We start from the raw sequence: 26,289 nt of genomic DNA on the forward strand, positions 1-26,289 counted from the left end.
TTTCATGCTTCAGAAACATAGGCTTTTATTTTGACAAAGATATAGACAGTGGTGAGTGTAAACGGCTAGTGTATTTAATACATATACTGTCCAGTATCTTAAAAAGGAGAACTTGGATCATTTCTTTGTGTTATATACAAGAGAACAATGGTCCCTTCAAATGATTTTTTTTAACATATACATTCTTGAATTTCTTCTTCATCTTTATTCTCCTTGACATCAGCCACTCTGTCAAATCCTGAAAGCAGGAACATGAAGAATATCACAAACCCAAAGAAAGTCCTCAGTGCTTACAAATCTAACTCATTGCCCTAAAAAAGGAGATTTGCTGGGCCCTGAGGCAAGGAACTATATTCCTTCCTCTCTTTTCCTTGCCCACATCTTACCATTTACCTTCATAGATATTACACTGTGAATTCTAAGACTTCCTTCTCCCTTAGTGACCATCCAGCTCCTCCACAGAAACAACCCAGTGGTTTAAGCTGGGATCAAGGAGGAACTTCCAATGCTTGAGGGTACAGATGTGGAAACAAAGGGCTGAGAGAGGCTCTCGTATTATTTAACAATATACGGGACCCCCTCTGTCTGGGCTGGGTCCAGCACTAATGAGAGGATAATTACCCGTGGAGCAAGGACTAACTCCTTACAGTTACGTTTCCCTTCTTACTTTGGAGCAGACTTTGACTGCCTGTAAGAATCTGAGACTGTAACGTCTCTCAGACAAGGGTTCCAGGAAGGAATGCTTACTCTGTATTCCTAAATTTCCCCCAAAGGAGTTGTTTTCCTCCAGGAATTCTCCCTCTATCCAAATCCTGGTCAAGCAGGTGTCAAAAGGTCTGATGATGTCAGTCAAGGACATGGATTCTCCTTTTCCAGATCTCATTATAGAGGCTTTAAGCTCAGAGACCCACTGGTGATAGACGGGGCAGGTCACACATCTAGAGAAGAACTCCTTGAAGTACTGAAAGGAGAGGGAAGTCCGTGAGTTCAAGGATGAGCACTGTCTTCCTCCAGTCTGCTCCACCAGGAATTCTGACAGTGCTCACTTGGCACACTAGCGCAGGGCTCGGGGGACAGGGAGGAGTTACTCAGGGCACAGCATGCCCAGAAAGTTGGTTCTGAGATACAGGGGAACTGGAATGGCTTAGACACAGAAGGCAGGGAGGAAGAGAGATGTGTCAAACTGAGCCAGAGTGGGTCCACGGAGAAGGGCTAAATGTTAACATCTTAACGGTACTGGGTAGTTGCTGTGCAAAGGCAGAAAGTCAGGGAGTCCGGTCCTGACCTATATGCAAGAATATCTGGGAGGGTACATGAGGCATGTGGAAAGACTTCCTAGGTGGAGGAAGAAAAGGGTTTGAGGAGGAAAAAGAGACAGAAGCAGCAAGGAGAAGAGGAAGTGGGAGATGTAGGCATCAGAAAGAGAATCACAGGATCAAACTAGAACTTAGGTGTCAGGGGAAGGACAGTAGAGAAACAGGTACCTTGAGGGCCTGGCTGCGAGTCTCTGGGAGAGTATGCATGAAGACATCTTCTGGCATTTTTTGTAACATCAGCACATGGCACTCTAGGAATCGGACAAAGCCATGCGAACCAAACAGAGAGGCATTGGTTCTTTTCACCAACTGGTGAGCTTTGGAGAAGTGCTGCTCAAACAGATCCCACTGAGAGTCTTGGGCAAACCTGGAGGGAAAGAGGCACAGCTCGCAGCTCGATCCCCTGCTTACCAACCTTGGCTCTTTCACAGAACCATCACCTCTTTCAGGCCGTAAGACCCCCTGCGTGCTCAGCGCTGTGATGCTGGCAAGTGGCCAAGGCTGCTGACTCACATGAAGGAGACTTAAAAGGAGACTGTGGGTTACCCAGCACTTAAATGTAACCTTCAACTTAGCTCTCAACCTATAGGCCCGAACCTGCTAAGGGATGAGAAGAACCCCTCTACTAAGATGGGAGGGATGAGAGGGAAAGGTCTTTAGGAGTAGTTTAGAGATGCAGAATAGCCCTGCCTGGAGGGGTAAAAGGCAGTAGCTTAAATGACCCCCATGGTGTCCTTAATTTTCTAGCCTGTCCCACCGAGTAAGACTCTGGTACCCACATTACCACATGGCCAGAGACGAGTGGACCCCCAGCATGACATTACTCTGAGAGTTCAGAATGCAGCTGTGCTCATAGCGTTGAATGAAATGCAGACACTCGCTGAAGGGCCGACATAGCAATCCTGTGGACAGAGAAAGTAACCAGGCGAGGATCAGTTATCCACCGTAGGAACTGGTATAGAAGGTGTGTGTACAGGGGAGCAGATAACACCTGAAATGCAGACATCCTGAATCACAATGTGATTCCTAGACTTTAAGGAAACAGGGGTTGGAGCAGGGGCCATGCCCAAGGGACAGGCTCATGACTACCTGGGTTCCAAACACAGAGCCCTATCCAAGGTCTGAATCCTTCAGGAATATAGCAGAGCCCTACACAAGATTTACCTTTTCCATAGAGCAGCAGATCTAAGCAAGCAGAATAGAAGCAGGCCAGGCCAAGGACATCATGACCCTGGGAAATAAGCACCCACTGGCTCTCCAGCACATGGACACACAGGTCAAATCTGCCAAGAGACAGAGCTACTGGGGCCAGCTAGAGAGTAGGGAGGATGGTACAGGAGAGAAGGGGATCTTACATCTTCAAAGAAGCCTAACATCCCTATATTTCCCCACCTGGGCTCTATTTATATAGAAAGTATCTGTGCCTGAGATCAGACCTGCCTCTAAGCAAAGGAAGTGGGGGGAAATGCCTGAGACAGTTTCCAGGTTCTTTCCTGAACTACTGCAATTACCTACCTCTCTGTAGAGAAATGAAGGAGGAGGAGGAGGAGGAGGAGGAGGGAGGAGGGAGGGAGGAGGAGGGGGGAGGAGGAGGGGGGAGGGGGGAGGAGGAGGGGGGAGGAGGAGGGGGGAGGAGGAGGGGGGAGGAGGAGGGGGGAGGAGGAGGGGGGAGGAGGACGGGGGAGGAGGAGGGGGGGAGGAGGAGGAGGAGGGAGGAGGAGGAGGAGGGAGGAGGAGGAGGGGGAAGAGGAGGAGGAGGAGGGGGAGGGGGGGAGGGGGAGAAAGGGGAGGATGAGGGGGAGGAGGAGGAGGAGAAGAGAAAGTGGGAAAAAGGAGGGGAAGGGGGAAAAGGAAGGAGAAGAAGGGTAAGGAAGGAGAAGAAGGGTGAGGAAGGAGGGGGGAGGGGAGAGGGGAGGAGAGGGGAGGGGAGAGGAGAGGAGGGAAGGGGAGGGGAGAGGAGGGGAGGGGAGGGGAGAGGAGGAGAGGAGAGGAGAGAGGAGAAGAGAAGAATATGTTGCAGCTCAGACTCTGCCTTTCCATTCCCGAACCCCACACTTAAGACAATGCTTCCTGGAATGACTAGAGAAGAGACAGCCTGGCTGTAAGAATGGAACAGCATCTCCCTCTCCATTTCAGATACCCTCCCCTCTTAGGCAACACATACAAATGGCAGAAAATGATCTTAATACTTTTTCTTCAGAAATGCAGATCTGAAGAGAACTGACAGAACCAGAGTCTCCAGAGCTGGTTTCTTGAGGTGTCTGCATATCTCACGAGCTTGAAAACCTAAGGAGGTTAAAGAGCATCGTGTGAGGTCTAGCTGTGAAGCTGGCCTCTCTAAAAGCCCTAGGACCGCCAGCCCTAAGCCCCATTACCCAGCTTGATGGAGAAGTCGAGATGGCCGAGGCAGAGCTTGGTATAGGCCAAGGCCTGCATGAGCTGGGCCGTGGCCAACAGTCCCTCCCTGGAGAACCAACATAGGCTGCTCTTCTGAATGGCCACCTGCTCACAGTGCAGCCACCTGTCCCTGTCACCCATATTCTGGGAGAATTGGGACAGGGCCACATAGGTAGAGACAACCTGCAGGTAAACAAACATGGGCCAAAATATTCTGACTGTGCATTCATGCCACACCTCCACCTTGTCCCTTTCCTGCGGAAGAGCCCTCTGTGGTGCCTTGCTGCTCACTTGCTTGGGACCTGCCGATCATTCCCACCACCTGATCTTCAAACAAACCACTTTCTCTACTGCCCCTCTTTTTGTTTTCTGAGCCCAGACTTCCCCTTCAAAACACTGGCCAAACTGTACTTCTGTGTTTTCTCTAATGAAGACTTCTGATGCTTGCTCCTTAGCACTCTTCAGAACTGCTGCCTAGATGTCTAGTATAAGTATGTGCACATTTGACATCATTGATGACTCTCTTCTTAAAACACCGTCTTCGCTAGGTTTTTGAGGACATGAGATTCTCTTTGAAACTGCTCAGTTTCTTTTGCCAGTTTCTGCTTATGACCCTGAACTCCTAACATTGGAACACCCGTTATGTGCCAGGCACTAATCTTGATTCCAGGAAAACAGACAATAGATCAGTGAAATATACAGAATGTTAGGTGATAATAAATGCAATGGAGAAAAATTACCTAGTTTCATGGCTTTTAGTACCATTTACACACTGATGAGCCATGAATTTCTATTTCCCAGCCCAGACCTCTCAAATATACCCCACATTCATATATTTAATTGCCTACTTAACATCTCCATCTATATGTCTAATAGGTATCTCAAATTAAACATGTCTAAAACCTGGTTCCAGTCTCCCCCCCCCCCCATCTGATCCTTCTGCACAGTGCCCCATCCCAATTAAGAGCACTTCTATCCCGCTAGAAGTTCAACCAATCTTGGGATTATCCTGGACTCTTTTCTCTCTCCCATCCCAGAACTGATTCAAGAGTGAATCCTGTTGGTTCTCTCTGGACAGAAGACCACCCCTCCCCACTTCCTCTGCCACCACAATCCAAGCCAACTATCTCTTGCTTGTATCATTTACCATAGCCTCCTATCTTGCCTCCCTGCTTTCCCTCTTGCCTCCTTCAGTTGATTCTCAACACAGCAGACAGAACGATCTTATTAAAATATAAGTGGACTCTGTCACTCCTCTTCTCAGAACCTGCCCCCGGCTTCCTGTCTTCTTTAAAGTCCAAACCCCAACCGTTGCCCCAGAGGCCGGCACCATCTGCCACCAACCCCCTCCCTGGCTCTCTGACTCATCTCCTGGTTCAGTCTCCTCCCCTCTAGTCGCACCGGCCTCCTCACTGTTCCTCAAACGCAGAGAGCATGCCTTGTGCATTCACTGTGCCTTCTGCCTGTCCACTCTTCTCCCTCATGGCCAAGTGGCTTACTTTTTCATCTCTTCAGAGATTTGCCCAAATGTCACCTGCCCAGTGAGGCTTTCCCTAGCACCTTGTTTAAAACTGCACCCCACCCCCAGCTCCCAGAACCCCATGGCCCCCTGTCTCCCCTTAATTTTTCTCCATCAAGTTTATTACCACCCAGCATTCTATGTATTTCACTGATCTGTTGTCTGTTTTCCTAGAATCAAGATTAGTGCCTGGCACATAATGGGTGTTCATCAAATATTTATGGAACATATGGATAAAAAAGAGAGACAGACAGATGGACACTAAAATTAGGAAGATGTTTCCCTTCCTTCTTTTTTCCTAAGTCAGCAATTCTAATCCTTTTTTAGCTCATGGACTTCTTTGAGAATCTGATGAAAGCTGTGACTCCTTCCCTACCTCCCACCACTTCTGAACATATGCACAAAAGCTGACATTCAGTTCAGGGAACTCACAGATAGCTAAACCTGGAAACCCACCTAAAAACTGCAATATGAGAGATGCTGCTCAAGCATGTGATCGGTATGTCCCATTAATTCTGGGTTATTGTGGAACCATGTTAAACCCAGGAATCTCTCTCCCTAGCACTTTAGGTTTCTGAGTGAGGTCCAGTGGTAAAGCAAGGACTTGCTCACCGGGGCTCCGCTTGCCAAGTCCTCAGCAGAGTTCTTCTGCATAAGAGTGGCAAGGCCGGCGAACCTGCGGCTGCTGGTCGTGGTCTCCAGGTTGTAGAGCTGCCAGAGCAGGGAGAGACAGCGCACCTGCTGCTGCAGGACTGCCAGCTTCTTCTTACTGTGAGGAAGCGCAGAGTGATTAGTGTGCCTTCAGTCTGCACCGGTGCCCAACTGTCCCTCTCCACAAAAATCCAAATCTACTCATCAGGGGACCTTCTACAGACTTTCAAACTCAGAAATGCTCCCAGGATCCCATTACTTCTAACCCCATAAGCCTTTTGAAATCATCTTTTTTTTTTTTTTAAGTAAGCTCCACACCCAGCATAGGGTGTGATTAACAGTCATGTGTTCTACTGACTGAGCCAGCTTAGGTGGTCCAAGCTGATTGGAAAAATTCAGAGAAGTATTTTTAAAAAGTTCATTCTTTGAATTGCTATTTTGAATAGGTTTCCTATTATTACAGCTCAATAACTGGGTAGCAATTTAATATTTTTATATAGAACAGAAATAATATTAAATTGCTACATATATGTAGATATGCCTATGTGTATGTTTGTATACACACATACATATGTGTATCTTGATTTGAAAGAGACAGGGTAACATGTATCTTTGTTTGAAAAATACAGCGTAGGGGCGCCTGGGTGGCTCAGTCGGTTGGGCGGCCGACTTCGGCTCAGGTCATGATCTCACGGTCCGTGGGTTCGAGCCCCGTGTCGGGCTCTGGGCTGATGGCTCAGAGCCTGGAGCCTGTTTCAGATTCTCCCTCTTTCTCTGACCCTCCCCTGTTCATGCTCTCTCTCTGTCTCAAAAATAAATAAATGTTAAAAAAAAAATTAGAAAAGAAAAGAAAAGAAAAATACATCATAACACCATGCTTCAAAAAGAAAAGAAGTCCTGGGACACCTGGATGGCTCAGCTGGTTAAGCGTCTGACTCTTGATTTTGGCTCAGGTCACAATCTCACAGTTCTGTGAGTTTGAACCTTACACTGGGCTCTGCACTGACAGTGCAGAGCCTGCTTGGGATTCTCTCTCCCTCTTTCTCTGTCCCTCCCCAACCATACTCTCTCTTTCTCAAAAAAAAAAGTCCTCATTCTGCTACATTTCATTGGCTCAGAGAGTAAGGTAGAGAAACTAGGACTGTTATATGCTTGAAAAGCAGAGTCTTAGGTCAATATGGGCAACACTTCAAGTTGGGTCCTAGTTTAGTTCTCTCTGATCATAAAGGGACCGCGATGACTTGGCCAGGCTCCTCACTTCTCACTAGGGTTGCCTGGAGATCGGCTGAGTGAACAGGAACGCCAGTATTTTTCCAGGAATGTTTGTAAAAGAACACCAAACCAGGTCCAAGGGAAACTCCTTTTCAGCAGTTGAAGGCCTTGCCTGGCCAATTTTTTGGCTAGGGTGATCTGTCCCATGTTAAAACATACCTGGAGACAGGGAAAATGAGAAATGGTAATGTAAACATGGGAAGAGTACTACGGATGAGGCTCTGGACTTAACACACTGGCTCCTTCATTTGGGGCCATTTGGGTACTTGGGCTGCTGAGGTGCTGGAGTGAGTGAACCACAGGGTCTGGCTGCACTAAGGAGCACCAGGAGGACTGTGCACACGGAAAGGAGAAAACAGGATTGTGGAGAAAACACACTCCTTTCTCATGTCCCACATGTTTGTCAGTGAATAGAGGAAGGCTGTGACTTAGAAAGTGATACTGCCAGACTGAGATGGGACTGTCATTTGAGTAGAGACTCAGATGCTTCAGATGCTATTGAATGGATCTGAAATATCACCAAATTCTTTCTCTGTCTTACTAAATAGTGCACCCACCACTGTGTATTGGGGGCGGGCGCAGGAACTGAAGAACCTTGAGGTTATCATAGCCTTCACATTTTAAGACTAAACGCTCCAAGAAGGTAAGAGAGCCTATGGTGATTCCAGAACAATCTTGGGAAGACTGCACAATAACTTCTTCTTGTAAAGGGAAAGAAATTATTATTTAACATTGCTTCAAAGACATCTGGATTGAAACACAAATAATGTGGAAATCTCTAATAATTCTTTTTGGCATTCACAGGCATTACACATGTCAGGTAAGGTTTATACTGAAATTAGTTTTTATTTAGTTTTCTTTTTTAATTTTAAAGCTCAGCTCTCTAAGAAAACACCCCCCATGGTTTTATGAAGCTATTATGTATAAACTGATAATTATGCCAACACCTTTTGCTCTGTTATTTAATAGTAGTGAGGCTGAGAAAAGTTGCTGAGCTGTCCTGAGTTATTCTTACACAACAAATAAATTTACTTCTATATGTCCTTTGTAAATAAAGTGTCTTACGGCATGCTTTCCCCAGAGTTTATATTTGTTATACAAATCTCATTCCCTGGGGAAATCTGATATGATACAGAATGATCTATGAAATATATATATTTCTTTAAGTAAGAGGTAGAATGGGACATAGAGAGCTCCCATTTGTATGTAACAAAGGAAAGAGACCATTTACATTTATGTGTGCCAAGGTAGAGTACATAAAGATACATAATCTGGAGAGGGGACACAGTAGCTGAGTGATGGGGTTGAGGGGGTACTTTCAAATATATGTTCTTTTTTCCCCCCTAGATTTATTGAGATGTAGTTGACCATAATATTGTGTAAGTTTAAGGTGTACAACATGATGATTTTTTATTGAGATAGAACATATAATGTATTAGTTTTAGGTATTCAACATAAATTTTTTTTCTCGACGAGGACTTTAATATCTATTAGCAATTTTCAAAAACATAATAAAGTATTGTTAACTATAGTCACTATGCTGTATGTTACATCCCTAGGACTTATTTGTCTTATAACCTGAAGTTTGTACCTTTTGACCACTTTAACCCAAATTTTGTCCACCCCCCCAAACTGTCCTAAAATTAGTTTAAATATACTCCATTGAGCAAAGGGCATGAATAAGCAATTCACAGAAAAATAAGTGACCGATAAACCGATAAAAATAATGTACCTTATTAAGAAATACATATTAAAGTACAATCTAACTTTCATCTACGGATTAGCAAGTTAAAAAATTTTTTTTAACGTTTATTCATTATTGAGAGATAGAAACTGAGCATGAGCAGGGGAGGGGCAGAGAGAGGGGGAGACACAGAATCTGAAGCGGGCTCCAGGCTCTGAGTCGTCAGCACAGAGCCCAATGCGGGGCTCGAACTCACAAACCATGAGATCATGACCTGAGCCAAAGTCGGACGCTCAACCGACTGACTGAGCCACCCAGGTGCCCCGGATTAGCAAGTTTAAAACAGACTGATAACATCTGGTGTCAGTAAGGATGTGAAGAAATGGGGAAAACTGGATTTGATAATCAGTTCCCATCTTACAATGGTTTGACTTGATTTTTTTACTTTACAATGGTGTGAAAGTGACATGAATTCAAAGAAACTATACTTTGAATTTTGATCTTTTTATGGGTAGCAACATATGATGGTATGACACTCTTGTATGCTGGGTGGCAGCAGTGGGAGCACTCCCAGTCAGCCCCAGGATCATAAGGGTGAACAATCAATGCATTTACACTTCTGTTTTTCACTTTCAGTACACTACCCAATAAGTTACATGAGATATTCAACACTTTATTATAAAACAGGCTTTGTGTTAGATGATTTTGCCCAACTGTAGGCTAATATAAGTATTCTCACCCAGTAATGTTTAAGGTAAGCCAGGCTAAACTACAATGTTTGGTAGGTTAGGTGTATTAATTAAATGCATTTTCAATTTGTGATGGATTGGGTTTGGCTAAATGATATTTTCAACTTATCATGGGTTTATTGAGATGTAACCCCATCATAAGTTGAGGAAAATGTGTCATTTTGATGGACAATTTGGCAATATATTTATTAAATGTAAAATCATTCATCTTCCACCTTAGCATTTCTACCTCTGGAAATTTCTCTTCTAGGAACGTTCTTACAAGGGAAAAAAAGAGCTATTTACAAGAATATTCACTGTAGCAATGTTTATAGTAACCTCCAATTAGAGACAACTTAAATGCATATGAAGAAGAGACTGATTAAATAAAGTTCGATACATGCATACAATGGATTACTTGGCAACTGTAACTGGATGTGTACCAACATGCAAAAATGTTCATTCAGTCTGTACTGTTGGGAATATAAATCAACTGCAGACGAAAGAGAATGTAGGATATGATTCTATTTAAAAAATAAGAGGGGCGCCTGGGTGGCTCAGTCAGTTAAGCATCCAACATCGGCTCAGGTCACGATCTTCCAGTTTGTGAGTTCGAGCCCCGTGTCAGGCTCTGTGCAGACAGCTCAGAGCCTGGAACCTATTTTGGATGCTGTGTCTCCCTCTCCCTGTCTCTCCCCAACTCATGCTGTCTCTCTCTCTCAAAAATAAATAAAACATTAAAAAAATAATAAAAAATAAAAAATAACAGAAAATAATAATGATATGACCATGTGTATATATTTGGTGGAATTTGCACCACATTATTAACCATGCTGGGGATAACATGGAGGTCTTTTCACTTTCTACAAATTGTGTATTGCTAGGTTTCAAATTTGTTAAATCTATTATCACATTATCACACTTGTTATTGCATACAAAAAACCCCGGAGAGATCTTTAAAAAGAAATAATAGCGGAACCCTCAAGGAGAAATAACTCAAACTTCAGGGACACGCCCTGCCCTCACCTCTGACCGAAGACAGCAGAAAGTGGCCTCCTCAAACTGACAGATCTTCACCTTGTGCTTTTTCAAAAACGAGAAGGCTGAAGGCTGGCCCAGAAGACTGCTTGCCTTCCTCAAATAAAAGAAGGCCTCCAAACAAGACAAGGGATGGAGAAACAGAATTAGGATTTGGGTGACACTAGTGGTGCGATTAGGATGAAGGCTGGAGTAAGGTTGTGCTGAGGTCAAGATGTGAATTGGAATCAGGGTTGGGTTCAGAGTTATGGGGAGTGGACGGCACGTGCAAGTCAGGGGCAGGGCTGGCAGCAGTTGGCACTCTTGGACTGGCACCTTCCCACTTCCTGTTTTCTCCTAACCCCCTTCCAGCTCCTTTCTCTCTCCACTTTCCTCCGTTTTTCACCCAAGTTCACTCTGACAGTAAGAAAGCCCACCCAAACTCCCCAGGTGCAAGGGATCGGCTGAGGGGCAGGGAGCAGAGCTTGCTCACCATGTAATTATCTGACAGGTCCAAGGAGGCAGCGGCGGCCTCCAGCAGGTAATAAAACGCACATGTGGCTTCTCCGATGACCAGGCAATGCTGGGTGAGGGGTGAGAGCACTAACTTCAGGATTTCCTCACAGTGACAGGGCTTTGTGGTCAACATGTCTTTCTCGGGGCTGGTCTGAGCCAGCTTCCTGTTCACCTGATCCAGGAACTCTTCCTCTGTTCTTTGTGGAGAGAAGATAAACTGAGAGTGCCCACAAAGCAGCCACTCTTCTCGGGGCATCCCCAGGTCTCCGAACGACTTTTTCCAGAAAGCTTTCCTTTATAACTCATTAATTCTATGTTTAGCCTTCCCCTCCATCACTCCACGAGTTTTTGAAAATCAGGGACTTGATCTATTATGTCAAAGCCCTATTAGGGATTTTTTTAAAAAAACCTAAAGTCAATCTAAGTACCTCACAAACTAAGTGGGGAAACAATCACGTTGAAGAGTAAACTAACAACGTATGAAATAAACACATGAAAATGACACAAGGCAACAAGCAATAATACATTTGTCTATTAGCATATCTGAACTTTGTCATAGCACATTTGAACATTATTTTACACAACACCATCTTATCCTACAATGACCCTTTCAGACAGGCAAAAACTACCTTCCTTTTACTGATGAGGAAACTGAGGCTTGGAGAGCTTGAGTGCCTTCCGAATGACCTCACAGCTACTGAATGGAACCAAGACTAGAGCTCATTTCTCTGACTCCTAGTGCAGTGAACTTTTCACAGGCATGAGTTCAAAAGAGTTTAGATCTCTCTGAGATGGACATATGGGAACTGAGGAGGGCTCTGAAGAATGGTGAACACTCTGATAAGTAGGAGAATGTGGAAGCCATTTAGTATTTCAGAAAGGGGGGATTGTGTGAGTAAAGATATACAGGTTGAGTGTGGGAAGGATTCATGTAGAATACAGATTTTTGTTTGAAAACCATAAGAAATCAGGTTGGATAAAAGGACAGAAAACTCCAGCATGGCTGGTGAATTCAAGGTAAGGGATATTTAAAATTGATGGGCTAGGCATTAGAATGCCAGGAGGCACGTGATTAGGAAATGTAAATTCATTTTAATATCATCCAGAGCCAAACATAATTGAGAAGGCAAATTTTTAGTGGAGAAAACAATCTGCTATGTGTACAATGCATTTGAAAGCTATTAAATGAAGCTTTTTCTAAACACTAAGAAATAATTTCCCCACAAAGAATCAAAAATTGCCTTTCCAATTCTGTTAACTTGAACTCTGGGCTGAGTACAAGGCTCACTACTCCTGGGTGGTCAGAAGCCTTCCTGGTCTGCAGTTGAGGTGAGTGCCCCAGGTTAATAGTCACCTGTGTCTCACTTCCCGGCCCCCCACACCCACTGTCAGCATCTCCCTTTACCTGCAGTGTTCACGTGTGAAGGCCTCCTGACTTCTGCATTCTTTTGTCTGGAACTGAAAACTATCTGCAGGGAAAAAAAAAGATTATCATCTTTAATTATCCATCTTTGTATTAACTGAGACATTGTGAATTCCTGACTACCTCTCCTCTGCAGCTTAGTTCATGAGCTAATTGCCTCCCCCATTGTTCAAATGGTAAGGTTTAATATCAGCCTACACACAAAATATGATGGTAGATTACAAATTCCTTAATCCTTCAAGTAGTGACTCCTCTCAAACCTCCCAAACCAGTCCCTAATTCTATTTGCTAGAGAGATGAATAAAGAATATGTCCATCTGGTTTGATGGCTACTGCTATTTTTTTAAATGTTTATTTTTGAGAGAGAGCAAGTGAGCAGGGGACGGGCAGAGAGAGGGGGGTAGAGAGGATCTGAAGCAGGGTCCGTGCTGACAGGAGAGCCCGACGCCGGGCTTGAACTCACAAACTGTGAGATCTGAGCCAAAGTCAGACGTTTAACTTACTGAACCACTCAGGCTCCCCGAAGGCTACTTCTAACAGAAGAAATCCTTGAATACATGCGTATAGAGTTTATGACCAGATGGCAGTGGGCCACAGAGCGAGGCCTAGTGAGGAAAATCATGAGGGCACAAGATGCCGTAGTCCACTGGAGTCTCAGTGGCCAGTAGGGGTTTTCAGCTTTACCTATCTGGCCTTAAACAGCCTTTATCCCTCAGATTTTGACTCTTCCTCTGCAGCTGCTTTCTCACAGATCAAAAAGCAAAAACTGGGATTGATGTGGAGATATTACCATTAGGGCTCAGAAGCACTGCTGGTGGGTTTGAAAGGGCACCTCAGAGAATTGTTACAGGGAGGACTTGTGTAAAGTAAAAGGACCAGTTGTCTGATTATTGAATGATGTCAAAAAGGTAGGGTAAAGTAAGGCTAAGGAAACCAAGGAACCTGGGGTTTGGCAGCATTACCACAATACACAGTTTCCAGGGGCACCATCACATCCTAGCATGATTAGCACCCTCTAGATTTGTGCAGTACCTGGTCTTCACAGCCATGCACAGAGGCCCTGAGTATAGGAAGCATCCTCAGGGTTTGGTTGTGCTGGGAAGGTCCTGAGCCTCTCTCATAGAGACAGACCAGGCTGTGTAACCTAAAGCTGACACTGACCTCTCAAAAGGAAAGAGTCATATAGGAAATATGAATAATAGACTAATTTCTTCACAATCCTAGACCAGGACATTCACTGTTACTTTCCTCTTTTGTCCTTGGAAAGCACAAAAGTGCAAATGCCCAAAGAACTCATCAGCTAATGACCAATTTTTCCAAGTCACCAGTCTACCTTCACAGAATCATCAGAATGTATAGCTAGAACAGACATTAGGATAACAGATTAACTCCTGATTTTAGTCCTTTACTACCAACAATTCACCATCTCCTCCCTACCCCTCTCCCCTGTCAACACCAGCTTCTATCAAAGCAGAAAAAGATAAGATCTGGTTGGGGCTTGATGGCTGTCTTCAATTATGGAAGAAGGCATGACTCGATTTGCATTTCCTTGATGATCAGCGATGTTGAGCATCCTTTCATGTGTCTGTTGGCCAGCTGTATTTCTTTGGAGGAATGTCTACTTATGCCTTCTGCCCATTTTTTAATTGGATTTTTTGCTTTTTGGGTGTTGAGTTTTCTAAGTTCCTTATATATTTTGGATACTAACCCTTTATCAGATAATGCCATTTGCAAATAACTTTTCCCATTCCGTAAGGTGCCTTTTAGTTTTGTTGATTGTTTCCTTCACTGTGTGGGAGTTTTTTATTTTGATGTAGTCCCAATAGTTTATTTTTGCTTTTGTTTCCCTTGCCTCAGGAGACATATCTAGAAAGAAGATGCTATGGCTGATGTCAAAGAGGTTACTGCCTGTGTTCTCTTCTAGGATTTTTATGGTATCAGGTCTTCACATTTAGGTCTTTAACCCATTTTGTTTATTTTTTATTTTTTTATATAATTTATTGTCAAATTGGTTTCCATACAACACCCAGTTCTCATCCCAACAGGTGCCCTCCTCAATGCCCATCACCCACTTTCCCCTCTCCCTCACCAACCCTCTGTTTGTTCTCCGTATTTAAGAGTCTTTTATGGTTTGCCTCCTTCCCTCTCTGTAACTTTTTTTCCCGCTTCCCCTCCCCCATGGTCTTCTGTTAAGTTTCTCAGCATCTGCATATGAGTGAAAACATATGGTATCTGTCTCTCTGCCTGACTTATGTCACTTAGCATAATACTCTCCAGTTCCATCCACGTTGCTACAAGTGGGCAGATTTCATTCTTTCTCATTGCCAAGTATTATTCCATTGTATGTAAAAACCACAACTTCTTTATCCATTCATCAGTTGATGGACACTTAGGCTCTTTCCATAATTTGGCTATTGTTGAAAGTGCTGCTGTAAACATTGGGGTACAAGTGCCCCTACGCATCAGCACTCCTGTATCCTGTATCTTGGGTAAATTCCTAGCAGTGCTATTGTTGGATCATAGGGTAGATCTATTTTTAATTTTTTGAGGAACATCCACACTGTTTTCCAGAGCAGCTGCACCAGTTTGCATTCCTACCAACAGTGCAAGAGGGTTCCCGTTTCTCCACATCTTCTCCAGCATCTTAGTCTACTGATTTGTTCATTTTAGCCACTCTGATCAGCATGAGATGGTATCTCAGTGTGGTTTTGATTTGTATTTCCCTGATGAGGAATGACATTGAGCATCTTTTCATGTGCCTGTTGGCCATCTGGATGTCTTCTTTAGAAAAGTGTCTATTCATGGCTTCTGCCCATTTCTTCACTGGATTATTTGTTTTTCAGGTGTGGAATTTGGTGAGTTCTTTATAGATTTTGGATACTGGCCCTTTATCTGATATGTCATTTGCAAATATCTTTTCCCACTCCATCGGTTGCCTTTTAGTTTTGTTGATTGTTTCCTTTGCAGTGCAGAAGCTTTTTATCTTGATGAGGCCCCAATAGTTCATTTTTGCCTTTAATTCCCTTGCCTTTGGAGATGTGTTGAGTAAGAAATTGCTGCAGCTGAGGTCAGAGTCTTTAGCCCATTTTGAATTTATTTTTGTGTACGGTGTAAGAAAGTAGTCCAGTTTCATTCTTTTGCATGTTTGCTGTCCAGTTTTTCCAAAACCATTTGTTGAAGAGATGGTCTTTTTCCCAATGGATATTCTTTGCTGCTTTGCCGAAGATTAATTGACCATGTAAGTGTGGGTTCATTTCTGAGTTTTCTATTCTGTTCTATTGATATATGTGTCTATTTTTGTGCCAGTAACAGTTTTGAGGACTACAGCTTTGTAATATAACTTGAGATCCAGAATTGCAATGCCTCCAGCTTTGTTTTTCTTTTTCAAAGTTGCTTTGGCTATTCGGTATCTTTTGTGGTTCCATACAAATTTTAGGATGGTTTGTTCTAGCTCTGTGAAAAATGCTGCTGGTATTTTAATAGGGATTGCATTAAATGTGTAGATTGCTTTTGGCAGTATAGACATTTTAACAATATTTGTTCTTCCAAGCCATGAGCATGGAAGGTCTTTCCATTTCTTTGCATTATCTTCACTTACAATCAGGGAAATGCAAAGCAAAACTACAATGAGATATCACCTCACACCTGTCAGAACGGCTAAAATCAACAACACGAGAAACAACAGGTGTTGGTGAGGATGTGGAGAAGGGGGAACCCTCTTACACTGTTGGTGGGAATATAAACTGGTGCAGCCACTGTGGAGAACAGTATGGAGGTTCCTCAAAAAGTTAAAAATAAAACTACCCCATGATCCAGCAATCACACTACTAGGTATTTACCCAAAGAGTACAAAAATAATAATTCAAAGGGATACATACATCCTGATGTTTGTAGCAGCATTGTCTATAACAGCCAAATTATGGAAACAGCCCATGTATATGTGGTATATGTATACAATGGAATATTAGTCAGCCATAAAAAATATGAAACCTTGTCATTTGCCATGACATGGATGGAGTTAGAGAGCATTATGCTAAGCGGGATAAGTCAGTCAGAGAAAGATACATAGTTTATGATTTCTCTCATATGTGGAATTTAATAAACGAAACAAATGAGCAAACGGGAAAAGAGAAAGAGAGAGAGAGGTAAACCAAGAAACAGACTCTTAACATAGAAAACAAACTGATGGTTACTAGAGGCAAGGTGGGTGGAGGAATGGGGGAAATAGGTGATGGACACTTGTGATGAGCACCAGGTGTCATATGGAAGTGTTCAATCACTATATTGTACATTTGAAGCTAATATCACACTGTACATTAACTGGACTTTACATAAAAACTTCAAGAAAAAGGAAGGTACAACTCTGAAAAATTGGTGAAGTTTCAAGAAGGTAGATTTCACCTTGATGTAAGAAGCTTTCTAACAGCTGTTGGCAATGAAATAGGCTGTCCAATAACTGAAAATGTTAAAACAAAAAAGGATGAACACTCATTTAGGATGTGGGAGAAGGGCTTTGGGAAACACCCATTCACTAATCCAAACTTCTTCAAGTAACTAACTCCTATTTATCCCTGAATTCTCACTTCTGGCATTATTTCCCTCACGGGTGAGTTCTCTCCTACTCCTCAGACTGGGAGAAGGGCCCCTTCTCTACGTACCTCAATGCCTAGGTATGCTATTTTCATTGCCTTTACCATCCCATATTGGAATTCTCTATTTATATATCAACCCCAAAACTGGTAATTTCAGGGACCCAGTCTTATTCATTTTGTATTCTTAATTTTAGATGAAGCATCTGATACATACAAGGGCCCCATATATGTGTACATCGTTGAATAATTATAATAATAAAAAAAACAATAACTAAAATGTATTGAGCACTAACCATGTGCCTGGCACTATTCAAAGCACATTATATATATTTTAACTTATTTCATTCTCACAGCAACTCTATGAAATTGGTAATTTCTCCCAATTAATTGAGGTTAAGTAACTTGCCCAAGACTGCCACCCAAAACAAGCGTGATCTCTTTTTAACTATGGGCTTACATTTTTCTTATTTCTGGTGCTTCAGGGATAAATGGATCTTTCTGCCTGTTTTTCTCCCTAATCCGATTCCACCTTTTGGATAAAGAGCTCCAAGTACATGAATAAAGAGAAGCGCTGCCCACATGTCCTCTTTCTGTCCCCTGGGTTTACCTTGGGGAGAAGGCAGCTGCAGTCTGTCTGTGATCACCTGTGTTAGTACTGAGCCAGTATCTTTGTAACTACAGAACCGGGAGGTCCCACTGCAGCTCTTAGTAGAACAGATGGCAAAACGGTGGAGGGGGACAAAGTCCCCGCCATGACAGTTCCCGCAGCGGCAGGCCAAGTCTCGGAGAAAGCAGGCACATTCGAGGTGCAGGGCTATCTGCTGTGCCCGGGGCCACAGCTCCCACGCGGCTTCCCGTAAGAGCGGCACTCCAAATTCTAGCACCTCTGTCTGAGGTAGGGATAGTTCCTCTTGTGGACTGAGAGGAGAGTCAGCATCTGAAATACAGGAAAACCCAAGTCTCCCTTAAAGGCCTTTTATGCTATCAGTAGAAAACTCCCAAGCACATGCTGCTAGTTTATAAGAAAATTTTATATGTAATTCCTCTGTACAAAGTATATTACACCAATCTGAGAGTGGCATATCTAGTACCCAGTACCACAGAGAAGAAAGGATCAGTGGTATGGAAGTACACAGAATAGATTTCTTAGTTGTTCTTCCTAAACTGAGTTTTACTACAAATTACTATAAGCATCAAGTCATCAGAAATGCTCTATTCAAATATAAGGCCCAAACTATTTCAAATGCAAAGGGAAATTGTGTGTGGAGTATATGTGCTTTGGATAGTCTATGCCACAATTTTATTCTTTCATGTGGAGAATTCAATATTGCAAGCCACTTAATGTATATCTGGCTTTGTTCATGACTGTTTTGGTACCAGATGTGTTTATTTCTAAAATTCAGAACAGTTTATCTTTTTCTTGTAAATTTCTAAAATTAGGAATAGTTGATCCTTTTTCTTATTATTTATATCTAGAAGGCAATAAAGGGTTATAATAAGATTTTCTGAACTAAAACACAAATACTTAAGACATGGGCTTAACAAGGAGCTAGAATTCTTGGAATTAAGACAATTTGGAAAAATACAGGTTATTCACTCACTATAATCATGGCTCCTTTGTGACTAAAATGACCACCTTCCCCCATTTCTTAGCCATGGTTTTAAGAGACTGAGGCCTGTGATATAGGATACTGATGTTGTTGCTGAACACAGATATTCCCTCTCAAGACTCTGTGCTCAGGTGAGAAAAAGGGAGCAGCTCTTCCTCACCGGACTTTTTCTTCTCCTCTTTGGTTTGTTCAATAATCTTGATAGAGGTAGGCACTAATATTGACTCGGCAGGAAGCTCTTGACTCTTGTTGAACCAGAGGAACACATGAATATCCACAAGAACCTTCAGCACCTGAAGCAGCTTATTTTTATCCCAGCCAGGCAGGAGGTGCTGCAATAGATCTATTTGAAAGGAGTGACCAATGACTGCAGCACACTTAACCAGCAACTGCTCCTCTGGGCTTAATTGATCCAGTTGGTTTACTGCTATTTCTGGGGGGAAAAAGAGCAATGAATGAACTTTCTACAAACACAGGATACATTGTGTTGATAATCTGTTCACTTAAAAAAAAAGGGCTTGCTTTTTGTCCTCCCCCTTCCACACTCAGTCTAACCTCTTAAAAGAGTCTTCTCTCCAAGTCCTTATTTGCCCTCATTACCCATTCATTGTTCAGCCAACAACAATAATCAGGTTTTCACCACACCACTGAAACTGTGCTCTCCGTGGTCACCAAAACCTTTTGTTGGTAGACCCAAAGCTGTGCTCTGGATCATTCAGCTATGTTAACAATTCTTCCCATTTTCATGACTAGTAAGTACCCACCCAGACCCTTTTTTTATTACTGCTCACTAAAAGTGGGGGCCAGGCTTTCTGATCCCAGAACTCACCTAAGAGTAAAGGTCTTAACTAACTCCAAGCACAATAGCAAATCTCTCCATATTCTGACCCATACATAAGAGCAGTAGGTATTGAACCAGTAAGTCACCAAGCCCCAAATCTTGGAATAATTCAAAACCTTTTCTTTTCCCTAACAACCAATTAGTCACCCACTTATCTTCCTTCTAAATGTTCTTGTATGTTTCCTCCTAAGCAACTGTAGTGTAAGTAGTCATTTCCACCTGGATCACTAGGATACCCTGTTTGGAACATCTCCAATTTCCTCTCACTCTTATCCCAGTAATATATTAACTAGCAGTAGAATCATGTATATAAAGTACAGATACAATTATGTCAGGGCCCCTTTTTAATACTTTTATAACTTACGTGGCTTTTACAATCTAGCCTTGGCATTTCATTTATGCCAAGGCTTTGCTGAATGAGCTATTTGTTTTAGTTTACAAGTTAAAAAATCTTTTTAACAAATCCCGTGGACGATACTGACCTTGGGTTAACTTTTCGGCTGTTTCCTAGGATCCTGATTAAATGAGAATGCCAGCTAAGTTATCAGGTAACACTGCTTATGCTAACAATGATCCCTGATTGGAAACTGAATTTGGACTAGGACAACTGTGAATAAGCTATAAATAACTGGTTGTAAGCCACAGTTCTAGGCTTGTATGTATTAATTCTTGTCATAGGTCATGTCCCTTGCAGATCCTGGAGTCTATGCCTGTGGGGCTGTTATAAGAGATACTAGTTCCTAGTTGGGACATGGGGCTTCTAAGCACCCATCCATCGTGGCCTCATTCCATCACACCTAAGCTATTCCTTGAGGCTCCAGAGAATAGCAGTAGAAACTGCTGTGAGGATTTCCACTAAAGAAATCCTATATGATGCTGTTTTCTGACCTGTATGCTTCTAAGTTAGTAAAGTCAATGCCAAGTGAGGCCTGTTGTAGTTGTAGGAGTGTAAACTATCGAGATGGACCTACAGACACCAGAGTGCTAGCTTATAATAGCTAACATTCACTGAATAGCTATTATGTATGATGACTAATCCCCTTAAGGTAGGGGCTATCATTATCCTCACTGGAGTGATGAGAAGACTGAGGCTTAGACAAGTTTATCTGAGCATTCATAGCCAGTAAGTGGAGGAGCCAGTAGTACCCAGGTTTTTCTGATACCAGAACCTTGGCTCCTAACTAACTAGCAAGGTGTTCTGTATTGCTGTTTCGTATGCATGTCTTATATTCTCAATAAGATCATACTGGACTTGAAGGCAGCCTTATTCACCATAATATTCCCAAAGAGTGCTTAATATGGTACCCTGGCCACAGACACTTGAACAGAGCATGAAATAAACCCAACTTCCTCATTTCTAAGAACATCCCTTGTCTGACTATGCCTACTCGGATCTGATGGTTTCTTCATTCTTTATTTCAGCAGTCATTATAAACTTACTTTCCACTTTTGATTAAACTCTTCAGTAGCACCATAGATTTTCTTAAATCTTGGCCACATTATCTCCCTTGCTTACTGCCTCCTCCAGCACAGGAGGGAAGGGAAACACAGGACATAATTTTTATTAAATAACGAGGAGACTGTTCTCGGTCATTAGCCCCAGGGAACAACAGGCTCACTCTAGCAAAATACGGCTCAAGTAGCATTACAAGTCTCTCAGGGGCTCTTTGGGCAGTGCCGGAACTTATTTCTAGAAGGCAGGTTTCTTTTTTCTGAAGAAAAGGAAGCTCACATGACAATGAGAGACCTATATTCAATCAACCACCAAATTACTAAGTGCAATGACATCTGTCATTGGCTCACTTGAGGTTTTCAAGTGACCTGCCTTTTAATAATGGTGGGAGAAGCACGGTATCCAAGTTCACATCATCCTTGACTGTGCAGATATAAAGTTCCTGGTCTTCAGAGCCAGCAGGAGGAATGCTGTACATTGTGGATTTCACGGCACTGGCTGCAGGAAAAGAAGACTATAACTGAGGACAACACCATGCTCAGTGACTGTGGTTTTAAAGGCACAAAAAGACAAGAATTTAGTCAAGAAACTAACAGGATGAAGATAAAAGAGCATTATGTTTAAAGTGGCTTACCCCTCCCATCCTGTTTTCTGATTTTCTCTTACAAACTGACAACGCTTTCCGTACAGTATGGTATCCAGCATTCTCACTCTTCCTGTTTACTTTCTAGTAGCTCTCTCTTCTATTACATCACAGCCCTAGGATGCCTTTCCAGATTTACACATGCTTCACCCCTTCCTCCTCTGTCACCCTCCTCCTTTCTCCCATCCCCCATCCATCCTTCTCATCAGTAATGTGCAATTCTCTATTGAACTCTCCTGCTTATAAATCCTCTTCTCCTATCCCACCTCCTGGGCTGCTCAAAAAGGAACTATAATATAGTAGATGGATTGACTCCATTGAGCTCTCTGAGGCAGGCCAAAAAGGCTTAATCTTGCTTATAATGTTATCAGGGAATAGAATAGGCACATGTCTCATAAAGGTCTGGTGATGCCATGTCAAAGAATAAACTCCAGCAGTTGGACCAGGGTAGAACCCTGGAAACTAAGCTCACCTGAGAGGGTCTCCCACTTGCTGTTCTCCTCCTCCTTTTGGAGATCATGAAAGACCAATATGTCTTTAGAGAGAAGGTCCTGGCATAAGACCTCACAGTAGAGGGGGTTTCCAAAGCACCTGTGAAGAAGGTAGCTGTGGAGAGGTAAGTAGGGGATTGCTGACTAAAGATGCCCACTTGAAGAGAGCCAAGCACAAGGGTATTTCATACTGAGGAATATTTCTTCTTTTTTAAAGTCAGCTCTTGATGATATACACTAACAGAGGTAAGCAGCAGCACAGAAATGTAAAAAGAAAAATTGATTGTTTTGACATGTATTTTAGCAGTAACTTTTCTATTTTGTTTCTATTGCTGTTAAAAAGAACTAACATCCCCTTACCAAAGAGCCCCAGAAAGTGGCCTGACCACATATAAATGACACGTTAAGCAAGCCATCCAAGTCCTAGCTGTCTTGTGAAAACCTGGATGGATAGCTCAGGGAGGTAGCCCTTTACTGGTTTACTAGGAGACGGTCTATCTTTAAATCTGGCCTCATTACGGTTATTAATGCCATTCTGTCCCCCAATTCTGGTAAGTGAGACGTGAGCCTTCTCACTTACATTATGGAACTGACTCTGCCCTTAATGAAGCACCCAGCTAGTCCTAGCCACTCACATCTGCAGCTCTTGGGGGATGCTCACCACCCCCAGTTCCCAACATGCCATTCTCAACAGTGAGGTCGCTGCCAACTTCAAAATGGGCACAAGGACAGCTTGAGAGTTCTGCAGGAAGTGCTGGGCACAGTCACACAGGGTGATGGTAGGGGTCAATGTCATCACCATGATGATGGGCACAGAGGAGAGCAATGTTTCCAAAAACTCCCACGAAGCTGCATCCATATATTGGGCTTCGTCAATGAGGAAAATCAGCGGTGTTTCCCTCACTGCCTGAAAATAATAGCAAAGAAACAATGATAACCTCTGAGTAGAATGAAGTCACCTGATTTTCAAATTTCACCATGAATTTCCCAACAGCAGTTTAAATAAAATGTTAATACAGGCTGGGGTTTTCAGAATAAAATGTCTTAAGTCCAGGTAATATTTTACTTTACAAATATAAAATATAACCATTGTATCTAATTTCTAAAGCAATGTACTGAGTTTCTTTGGACAAGAAAATACTCTTACTGAAAAACAAAATAAACATCAAAATATTCTCCAAATCAAACTTGAAGCTTTCAAATATTTAATTTTGGCAAAGGCTTCAAACTGTGTGGGAATGAATTCATAAGACTTTATATCCACAATTTCCAAACCAGGCTGCACATCAGAATTACCTGACTGCTTGTTAAAACTACCAACCACCAGGCCCCACTTTAAAAAAACATACTCATTTTTATCCACATTCCCCACTCCCCTGCTGCAGCAGGTACGGTGTTTACTGTAATACTTTTGTTTGTATTGTGTTCTTATAAAATGTGTGTCATTGTTTTGTCAAGCAAACTGTTTTTATGTAAATGCTACTGTATGACAGATCTCATTATTTCTCTCCTTTTATTCAGGATTATTATTTTTTTTTTAATTTTTTTTTTTCAACGTTTATTTATTTTTGGGACAGAGAGAGACAGAGCATGAACGGGGGAGGGGCAGAGAGAGAGGGAGACACAGAATCGGAAACAGGCTCCAGGCTCTGAGCCATCAGCCCAGAGCCTGACGCGGGGCTCGAACTCACGGAGCGCGAGATCGTGACCTGGCTGAAGTCGGACGCTTAACCGACTGCGCCACCCAGGCGCCCCTATTCAGGATTATTTTTAAGACCACTCTGTGTTGCAACATTTTCATCTATTCCCTTACTTCTAAACTTCTGTATTACATTCTCCAGTGTTCATCCACGAGTTCATGCCAATACCTCCCTCGCCTCCATAATCACTGCAGTGAGCAGACTCCCTGGGACACAGATCCAGGAGGGGAAGCACTAGGTCTAGAGGATGCATGTTATTAAAATTTGACTAGTTACTTCTAGGCTGATTTCCAGAATGATGGTATCAGTTTCTGCTCATAGATATTTTTGACTCTGTAACCTGGGTTAAGGCTTGAGTGTATCTGTAATTAATAGGAGGTAAAACAGTTATCCACTTGCGTTTAGAAACTACTGTTATAAAATTAACTAAAATTTCATTAAGAAACAAGGATCAGGGAAGAGCAAAGAATTTTTCTTGTATGCTGTACAGGACTGATTCAAGGTTAAAGATAGATACAAACAATGAAGATATCAACAAATAGGCAGGCCTAAGTCAAGGTGTGCTATGGAGAGATTAAAGTAAGTACAAACCATCTCCACATAGTAAGAGTTAAGGGTATGTAGCAAAAGTACCCACCTCCTGGAGCACTTGAAAAAAACATGCCTTAACCTTCTTTTGTCTGGTCAGGTCATCCATGTGCGAAACTTTGAAGGATAAGGGAAACTAACCAAGAAAATTATTCATATATTAGCTTTTGCAGTGACAATCTAATAAAAATATACAGGTTCTCCAAAGGGAACAGAAAATGATTCTATCTTGAGTGAGAATGCGTTTCTTCTATTGGACTGGGCATAGGGACACAAATCCCAATCCAACATCAATATTTAGTTCAAAGAGTAAGATGGAAAATCCACTGGCAGTTTTGGAGAGATAGCTCCTCTCCATACCCAGACTCTGGCAAGCCCTTAAAGGGTCATGACTAAGAAGTAAAGGGACAGGTTGGACTTAGTGATGTCACTTTGGACAGCTCCAGTACCCCAGTTATTCCAAGCATACCAGAATGAATGAGCACATGAGACTTGTCAGAAAGAACTGCAACGAGTATCTCCTAACATTGTGCTAGGCCTAGGCACATGAGTTACCATGGACCTGAGAGTCAAAGTTAGGTTATTCCTCCACCACTTTGGCAAGGGTGAGTGAGGGCCTCGGGCAAGGCCTAAGACAGGGCTATGCTACGGAATGGGAGAAATTTTCATTTTCTCTATTTTCCTTTAGATAGAATGCCCTGTAGGTTTGGCAGATGAGGAGAAGTGATGGAGGATGAATAAGAATTATAGACCAGGGAATTCTTAGCCTGCTTACTCTTGGGTACCACATAAATCCTAGACCACTGGAAGCTTCTGAGATTCAGATGCTGGTTCAAGGGACATACTCCATGGTCAGGGTTAAAGAACAAAACATTGCAACCGGCTTGAGAACACATGGATACAATTGCTGGGGATGCTCAACTGGCCAGTATCACCCAGACAGATTTAGCACTCTCACATTTATACTGTGATCTCTTATACTACTTCCTTTAAAATGTATGTGCAAATCATATAAAGTACTATAATTATCATTTCACGGGCAAAAAACTTTAGGCTCAGACTAAGAGATCTGTGCCATGACATATGATTAGTATTGGAGTCAGTCCTAGAATCTATTCTTTTCAAAAAAGAGAAAGTCTGGGTTTTGGTGTCGAAGGGATTTCAAATCTCAATCCTGCCACTGCTAACTAAATGTTCTTAAGCTATACAGATATGGCCTAAGGGCATTAGATTAGAAAACAATTCTGAATCCAACTATTCATCAAAAGTAACATCAGTAATCCAATTCAGAAAGCCACGGCTTTCATTACCTTCACAAAGAAGAGGTCATTAAAAAGACAGTGAAGAGGTTCCTCCACCATCCCACAGAGCTGTTTGTGTAGGCACTCCTGGCGGTAATAGGCTGGACATGTGTCAATCTCAAAGAAGATGGCCATGAGGGTCTGGATGGCATAGAAGCACTGCTTGAAATCTGTTTCCTTCAGCTTCAATGGCAACACCCTGGTGAATGTCACTATGGTCACTGGGAGTCCCTTGACCCACAGAGAGGTTACTCACTCCACCAGCCCAAGGATGCTGAGTCTAATGACAAAAGAGTCTCACCAACAAGAGAAAGGAGCCTCAAGAGAAGCAGACATTCAACCAGAAAGCAGGAGTCTTTACCTGTGTCCTTCTTTCTGGGCCAGGAAGTTTATTTCAGCCAACAGCTGACTTTTGCCATAGCCTTTTCCACCTTCATACAAAACTGCGTGTCCCTTCTTCCAGTGCAAACACCCCTGCTGTGCCATTCGAAAGGCTTCCAGTTCTTTTTCCCGATCTGTAGAGAGACAGGGAGTACCTAATACTCCT

At 42.7% G+C, this 26,289-nt stretch overlaps 1 protein-coding gene across 1 annotated transcript in view; it reads right to left on the reverse strand.

The window, feature by feature from the left end:
* Nucleotides 1-26,289, reverse strand: part of LOC106985419 (adenylate cyclase type 10-like) — a 52,228-nt gene continuing 25,939 nt past the window's right edge. The window contains 20 exon segments of the mRNA XM_053222843.1: nt 1-238; nt 748-961; nt 1,485-1,683; nt 2,101-2,218; nt 2,481-2,599; nt 3,506-3,602; nt 3,692-3,896; nt 5,845-6,001; nt 7,142-7,314; nt 10,594-10,719; nt 11,078-11,297; nt 12,506-12,569; nt 17,723-18,052; nt 18,886-19,158; nt 21,392-21,517; nt 22,135-22,268; nt 22,789-23,060; nt 24,491-24,577; nt 25,752-26,022; nt 26,104-26,278. Of these exon segments, the coding sequence (XP_053078818.1) occupies nt 171-238; nt 748-961; nt 1,485-1,683; nt 2,101-2,218; nt 2,481-2,599; nt 3,506-3,602; nt 3,692-3,896; nt 5,845-6,001; nt 7,142-7,314; nt 10,594-10,719; nt 11,078-11,297; nt 12,506-12,569; nt 17,723-18,052; nt 18,886-19,158; nt 21,392-21,517; nt 22,135-22,268; nt 22,789-23,060; nt 24,491-24,577; nt 25,752-26,022; nt 26,104-26,278 (3,428 nt within the window). The 3' untranslated portion in view covers nt 1-170.

This window comes from Acinonyx jubatus, chromosome B2 (assembly GCF_027475565.1).
Source record: "Acinonyx jubatus isolate Ajub_Pintada_27869175 chromosome B2, VMU_Ajub_asm_v1.0, whole genome shotgun sequence".
Lineage (NCBI taxonomy): Eukaryota > Metazoa > Chordata > Mammalia > Carnivora > Felidae > Acinonyx > Acinonyx jubatus.